Consider the following 8,074-nt stretch of genomic DNA (forward strand, 5'->3'; position numbering starts at 1 on the left):
CTTGTTCAAGCTGTGCTTACCATCTGTACCAAAATAAAACCCACTCTCAGCAGCAAAGCTCTTACCTGCACGAGGAAGATGATCAGGAAATAGAAGTTGGCAATTCTTCTAAACTGTTCAAAAAGGTTCTTCGGGAGGAAGTTCCAGAGGGTGTACTGTGGGGAGAGAGGGGGACTCACAAACAAACCAAGGGATGTGACTGAGCGGGACTAGAGCTACAAAATGTAAAGTATTTGCACAAAAGAAGAAAGGAGTTCTCCCTTTAACGTGCCAAGGAGAACCACAGCAAGGCAGCTGAGCAGCTCCAGGCAGAGGTCCAGGTCCCAGATCTAAAACCAGGAGCACGATGGACCTGGATGCTGACATGCCACTAAGTTCCTGCTTCAGATTCCAGCTCCAGTTCTCTCTGCTGGAGCAGAGTAGGAATAATTGGAAGTGCCTCACAGTTGTGTGGGCATTTGTGTTTCTTTGCTTTAAAGTGGACAACTATTTCCCTTTTGTCAAAATAACCCAAACCACACATTTGGAAAATGGTGAAAGTAAAATAAAATAAAAGCAACAGGATCTACTTCAGCAGACAACTTCTAGAAAGGCATTTGTAGACATATGATTTCATTAAGAAATAATGCACAGTGGAGATTTTTTTCCAAATTACCCAAACCACCTTAGAGATGCTTTTCTGTTAAAAAAAACCAAACAAAAAGCCCACGAAACAAACAAAACCAAACAAAAAGCCCACGAAACAAACAAAACCAAACAAAAAGCCCACGAAACAAACAAAACCAAACAAAAAGCCCACGAAACAAACAAAACCAAACAAAAAGCCCACGAAAAACAAAAACAAACAAAAAGCCCACGAAACAAACAAAAACAAACAAAAAGCCCACGAAACAAACAAAAACAAACAAAAAGCCCACGAAACAAACATGTAATATCTATCTTTCAATCTGCCTGGAATAAAAAAGAATAAGCAGCCAAGTCTCAAGACCAATATCTAGTTAATTATAAAAGAGACTTGTCAGGTAAGACCACCCATGCCTAGCAAATATAAATGGAAAAAAAGAGCAAGGACACAACATTCAAAAATAAATCAAGGAAGAACTAAAATTAGTGCTCAAACAAACCATTTGTCAGAGAGGGAACTGGAGCAGGGGAAGGTGTCCTCGCTGAAGGACCCCCTCTTGCATGCCAGGGAAATGTCAATGGGAATGCTACACAAGCTAAACATGGCTAGACTTAAAACTTTTTCCCAAAATAAACTCAGACAGCATAGACATATAAAAACAGATAAGAGCCAAGATGTATAAAAAGAGAAAGGAGAGGGAAAACACGCTTTACAGCTCAAGTACAGCAAAACTGAAGCCTGAGTGTATGCTGAGCATCATGAATCCTAAGGAATGTGATACGTATCCAGCTGTGTTGACAATATGGAATGCCACTTGTTTGATATTTTACTCGAATTGGCCTCAAATCTTTTGAAATAGCTTCATGAATGTCATGGAAAAAAGCTAAGCAGAAGGCAGATGGGTGTCATCACAGTTTTCCACCATAAACAAAAGCGGCATTAATACCATATGAATGTTTCCCCCTTTCCATCCAAAGGGATAAACAGAGCATGGTTATTTTTGTCCTATCTCAAGACAGAAAAATCCCATGGAATTAAAAAAAATAAAATAAAATGGGAAATTGTATTTTTCAGTCCATTTATAAAATAAAACAATTCTCACTCCCTTTTGCAAATCTGATTGCTGTTACCTCATACTGTATTACATCTAAATTGTCCTTTCTTCCCAAAGCCAATGCCAGAAAACTTAAAAAAAAAAAAAAAGACACCACCAAAAACACCTACCCCAACCTCCCAAAACCATTGTGTCCGTATGCTTTGCTCTCAATCCAGCCTAGAAGAAAGGAACTTGTACAGACCCCCACTGGCATTGATAGAAAAAAAAAAAAGCCAAAGAGAGTGACTGGAGCTGCATGTAGGGTCCGTACCACACTGCTCCACTTGCAAAGGGACCTTTACATCCAACCCTGAGGAACTCAGCGTTTCTCTATTTCAAAAACCACCACCAAATAAAAGCAGGGTGAATACAGGAGCAGGGAATGCATGTCCACTATGCACCTGGACAAGCAGAGTGAGCTCACCTTGGAGGAGACAATCCTGTTGTCGCAGAACTTCTGTGCCACACACGCCTCTGTTTCTGAAACAGGACGGTGCCCGACCACCACGGTGCGTGTACCGACCCGCTTCTCCTCCCCAGCACACTGTCAGGGCAACCAGGAAAGGGAGAAATTAGCTTTTAACTCAAAAAAATTAATTATCTGTGTTAATAGCTTCCAGCTTCTCAATGCACTCTGCTGTTCATTGGAAATAAGGCAGCTAGAAACCCAAAAATTCACTTCTATGTCTCACTCAAAGCACAAAGAAGAACACATAAGGTCATTTAGCAAAACCAAGACCATGCTGAGCCTGCAGCCCAGCTCTGCTCAGCCATCAGCTCCCTGAACCCCAGCCTGTCACCAGGATAGGTCTCTATGCCAGACATCTGCTGCCTATACTTGCAGGCTATACCAGGCAATTTCTCCTTCTTGAAGGAGAATATGTATCTTTATCAAGAATTTGAAGTGATAAGGAATATATTTTATCATCTGCATATCTCTTCCTAGTTCTGACCTGAAAGTCCTTCAGCTTTGGGTTTATTCACCACACGAAGAATGATGGAAATTGCAGCCTCCTTTACACACACACTCTCCTGTCCAATCCTCAAGTCCATGCAAAATGTCTCACCACCACACTGGGTACACACAGACTTTGGATTTAGCTTAGAAAAAGTCTACTTCTACTTAAAAGACAGATGTTCATGGAGTGCCCTGGATCTGGCTCCGCATCTCGGTTGTCCAAAGGGCTCATCACAGGCAGCTTGTCAAGCTGCAAACAAAACCCAGCTAGAGAAAAGGTGCTCTGAAAGCAAACATGTTAAGACAGCAAAGCCTTGGACTAACTGCTGCTTGGGGAAAGTGTAAAAACCAAAAATTTAAACAACTAAAATAGGTGTACCTGGAGCAGCAACAACTGAATTGATCCTGCTGCACCAGGAGCAGGATCTGCCCAAAGGAAGCAGCTTCCTTCCCCCTGCTCCCCACCCGTGTCTACACCATCTTTAATTAAACCTGGTTTGCTGTGCTGACTGCTCTTGCTACTGCCATCCTCAAACCTCCAGCAGCTGATGCTTAGAGCAGAAGATGGAAATTTCTCACAACCCTGCACCATATCCCTGCACCTCCCAACACAGATCCAGCAGCAGCCACCAGCACCTCCAGCAGCTCCCAAACACAGATAAGGCAGGCACACATTCCCAGTTAGGGAATGCCACCACTTTCCCAGCCTCATCATCACTGCCTGCAGCAGTGAACAGCACATCTTCCAAAAAATGCTCCCTGATGTATCTGCTGCGTTCTGGAGGTGGGTCTCACCAACCTGCACCCCAGGAGCGAGAGGCAGAGCCATTCATCTGCGCCACTGCAGCACCAGGGAGTTGAGACAGAGTGTCCCCAAGTGTGAAGTCCCCGTCGTGTCCCTGTGAAGGATCTGGAGCCAGGCGTGCCTGGCGAGCATCCCTCCAGCACAGGGAGGAAGTGACAGCTTCCCCTGCCTGCACCATTGGCAGAGCAGGGGGGAAGGAGCAGGGGTGAGGATTTGCCAAACACACGTATTGGCATGGAAACAATAAAGTTCTGGTTAAAGCACTACTGGAAAAATATACACGAGCATTTACTGACTATCCACAGTTAGCCATAGAAAGCATGGAGCACATGAAGCCCCAGAGCAGAGGAGAACCCAAACCCCAGATCTGGTGTGTTGGCTGACCAAGGCTCACTGGGTTAGCACTGCTAACTCCTAGGTGGGTTTTCACCCTCATCTCCCTTCAGTTATTTATTGGAAGTATCTTTTCCAAAGAATGACTGTAACCCCATGTCAACAGTAACACTGTAACTCCACAACGCATCCGAGCCCTCTGAGGTGGCAGGAGAGGGAGCAGTCATCATTCCCCGGTCTGCCCAGGCTCCCACCACTCACAGCATTTCGTTTCCCACTCCCTCAACCACCCCACAGTGTCACACCACCCTACACCCTGGAAGGCTTCACACCACATCTTTCTCTTCTCCACTTTCCAGAAAGTGAAAACATACCACGATGACGCCTGAGGCGAGAGGTGTTGGCTCAGCACAGCAATTAGAAGCTCTCATTTTGATGAACCCACCTTGGACCTCTCGCTGGGTCGCTAATAGATTGCTACATCTTAATAATGGCTCTCAACGGAGGCTTACAGGGAGATTTAGGGAATAACTGCCAGGCTTTGAGGAAAATTATAAAATATGCAGATTAGCAGAGAGAGGATTTAGATTACCTTTTCCAACCGCCTTTCATCAAAAATTTTAATTCTGATGAAAAAAAAAGAAAATATTACTTGGATAGAATTCAAACAGCTGTCTCGTTGCCTGGTGGGGTTCTATAAAGCCCAGGGTCCACAGCTCTGCAGTGAGCCAGTGCAGGCAAATGCCAGAGTTTCTCCTGCTGTTCAGAGCCAAGTCTGCCAAAAGGATTATTCAAGAAAACAAACAATTGCATTCCCCTCATATGCACTTTATCACCTCCCTCGGCCTGAGGCGTGGTGTTTGCATGAGTGCTGGGAGAACCAGAGCTATCTGTAGGGATTAGTAGTGTCAGACTGCTCACAACCTCAGGACAGTGCCAGGGGAAGCCACACTGCATCATCCCACCAAGGCTTGACAATGTGGGGATGTTGGTAGATGACCTCAGATCTGTCTGCTGTACCATGTCCCTGCGATCCAGAAGAGCTCCCAGCAGCTGGCAGACACACAGCAGCAGCCCAGGGGACACTGCAGACACCAGGAACTGAGAGGAAGGAGGGAAGGAGGTATTTTTGAGCAGTCACTATCCTGTCTGCATCATCTGCAGACCAGCCTCAAAGACGTGCGTCTCTCCCGCAATATTTCAAGCTTCAGTTCAGGGCTCCTGGTCCACTCCCCCAGTGCCTAACCAAGCCCATCAACGAGTCAATCTTTCAGCAGGGCATTCAAACCAGATTTCTCCTGAAGGAGCTCAGCTGGAAGACAACAGCCAAACACAAATCATAAGAGATAAAGATGAGGCTAGCAAGGCTGTTCTGCCAGGAACATCCTTCAAGTTGGCAGCTCACTTTCCATCTTCCTTCTCCTCCTTGGGCAGGACTAGGAGTCCAGCTGCAGTAATAAATAACCACATCATCACCACTGATGCAGGCACACTCTGCTGCATGGGCAAAGGGCTGCTGCTGCTGCAGCACAGTCCTCCTCAGATCATGGAGAAATTCAGATACAGAACGTATTTCTGTTAAGTAATTTGATGCAACCCGACTTTCCCCTACTCTCACCTTTTATAAAGCCCATGTACTGCCAGGAGCAGCAGCTCTGAGAACAAGGCATTAAGGATAATGACTATTTTATTACGCTGTCCAAATTTAAAAAGTCCATCTACATGCACCCATACACCCATGGAAGGTCAGTAGAAGTTTGGCATTTCACTACAAACTTTTTTTTGGGGAAATAAGAACATATATGATTTGAAGGTATCAGACTAAAAATCTGATCAGGTCTAAAAATACCCATGGATGCAACTTGCAACTAATAAATAACCCAAAATCATCTATGACTTGAAGCTTTTGGAGCATTACATAGAGACAACGGAATTACATCTGCAGCCCACAGCACTCCCCAAATTCTTCACCTCAGTTTGGCAACCCTTTGTGCCTCTTTCCCCTCTCCATTTATGCCCTTCTCCCACAGAGACATCCTGCTCCAGCACAACAGCTGTCCCCTGCCTCAGAGAGAGGCTCCTCTTCACCCACTGTCCCCAGTTTCTACGAATCCATTACAACATCATGTACAGGACCTGGATGGCCCTTGATAAAAGTTGCAAACCTGGGTAAAAATTAGCAAGCCTGGATAAAAATTAATGGAGTTAGTCTGAGTTCAACAGGAGAGGTGAACCTCTCCTGCAGCCACTGCTGACAAGGAGCCACTCTGAGTGGACTATTTCTAGAGCAGCTGTAAAACACAGTGTATAATTATATGCCCCATATGGAAAGCAAGTTGTGTGCTACCTGCTGACCCTGTTTCCAGAAAAAAAAAAACAAAAGAACACACAGTGGCAGAAGGAAAAAACCCACCAGCATTTGATTTACTAGAGCTTCAGAAAGCACCTAAACCAGAACTAACTAATAAAAAAAACCACTGCTTTCATGTTTGCTGAAGATAGCTTCAAGCCACAAAGTAAACACAAATAACTCGTAGAAAACATATCTAATGAAAACCACAGGCATTTAAAAAAAAAGTCATCTGCTAAAACCAGAGATAATTATATGGTGTAAGTACAAAGTTCAAACATTTGAATGAAATCACAGCTTATATTAAATATAGGCAAAAGAAAGATTAAATCACATTACTTGGCTTCAATCTCATGAATAGTTTAAAGTCTAATTTCTCCTATATTGTTCCATTTATCAAAAATGTAGTAGAGAAGACGACCTGATTTACAAAAAAAAAAGCCTGCAAAAATAACACCATCTCCCAAAACAGTCTGTTCTAGCTCCTGTTTCATTTAGCCCCAAAAGAACAAAGAAGAACGCATGCACAATTTTAAAAAGCCTCCATAAATTTACCATAACCTCCCCAAAACATCCATCAGCCTTGGGCAGTCGCTCAGCACACCAACTCCACTGCCCAACTGATACATTTTTAATTGAAAATTTTTCTTGCCGATTTTTCTAAGACTCCCTGTTTTCAGTGATTTCTGCGCAGGTAAAGGCGATCCTTTGAGAATATCCTTAATAATTTAGCAGTTTGGACTATGCTTACCCATGCTGACCCCATATTTAGGCAGATCTCCTGATTTAGAGAGAGAATTCCATCGACTGGGATCAACCCCACTGCTCTCCCCGAACCTGCATGAAAGAGTCAATAACGTGCACAGACCTTGGAAAGGAAACAACCAACCAACATTGCCATTTGAAATGCCAAGAGCTCATAGGTCCAAGAGAAAGGGCTGAAGGTGTGGGCTGCTTGAAACTCATCTCTCACTGGACAGGACTTTAGATGCTCAACCCTAAGCAAAATAGGGAAGGCTGGTACCTTGGCAAAGCAGAAAGTTGAAGTTTAAACCTGTATCCCTTCTCCTATGTTGAAGTTTCTGCTGCTATTTCAACCAGAGACAAAACACAATCACCAAGGAGTGACTGCTGGGATAAGCCAGGTTCAGCCGTGGTGAGGGGGCAGCAGGGGTAACCATGAGAGCCCCCAGACCAACAGAACAAACAAGAGCAAAAGAGGAGTCATGAGAAAAGGACCAATACCTGGCGTTTTTTAAAATCACCATCAACATGTGATGAGGTTCAATACCCAGACCTTGCCCTCAGTCCCTGTTGGGGATGACAAAGTGGTAGATCATGTGCTCTAGCAGAACATCATTGACCCAGATCACACCATCCTTCATGCAAGTTCAAGTACATCCAAGCAAGGGGCCCCAACAAGAGCCTGTTCCCATGTCCCCTCTGCCCCAACATTGTTCTGCCTGACCATGTGGGCTTGTAGGAAGGTCACTTTCATCAAGGACAATGGGCTGGGGAACAGCAGAGCCAAACTAGGCTGCACTTCCTGGAAAAGCTGACTTAGCCAACAAAGCCACTGATAAAACTAGAGAGAGACATGGCAGGGTGGGGAGAACAGGGGAAAGAGCTACTTGAAAGGTTTAATAAGGGTGGAGAGAGGAAATACAAGAGTTTTTTTCCACAGATACTAAATTTACAGGAGAGCCCAGCCCCATCCTGGACTTGAGGAGCACCGTGCACAGGGGTGACAGCTGAAAAGACCTTTTTTGGCACGGGTTTGTTTTTTTTTTTCCCTTCTGGAAGAAGTCTACCCCCAAACCACACAGTACTGCATCTTCCCATCAAACATGCCACAATGTCTGTAATCACAGCCTCTGTTCAGCAGCACTTTGCACAAAGTCAGGTTC

The 8,074-nt window shown here is 44.6% G+C and overlaps 1 protein-coding gene across 5 annotated transcripts in view; it reads right to left on the bottom strand.

Moving 5' to 3' along the window:
- ATP11C (ATPase phospholipid transporting 11C) overlaps window positions 1-7,029 on the bottom strand; it is a 50,479-nt gene extending 43,450 nt beyond the window's left edge. For 4 of the 5 annotated variants that reach the window (XM_018070758.2, XM_018070759.2, XM_029959072.1 and 1 more), the window contains exons 1-3: window positions 6,919-7,029; window positions 2,146-2,265; window positions 66-155 (exon numbers count right to left, since the gene is read on the bottom strand). In XM_018070758.2, the coding sequence (XP_017926247.2) occupies window positions 66-155; window positions 2,146-2,265; window positions 6,919-6,933 (225 nt within the window). In that variant the 5' untranslated portion in view covers window positions 6,934-7,029. The remainder of the gene's footprint in view (window positions 1-65; window positions 156-2,145; window positions 2,266-6,918) is intronic. The other variant, XM_029959074.1, reaches the window with a different exon arrangement.
- Window positions 7,030-8,074: the final 1,045 nt, after the last annotated feature.

The sequence above is a fragment of the Manacus vitellinus genome, unplaced genomic scaffold (genome assembly GCF_001715985.3).
Source record: "Manacus vitellinus isolate BGI_N305 unplaced genomic scaffold, ASM171598v3 scaffold_19_pilon, whole genome shotgun sequence".
Classification (NCBI taxonomy): Eukaryota; Metazoa; Chordata; class Aves; order Passeriformes; family Pipridae; genus Manacus; species Manacus vitellinus.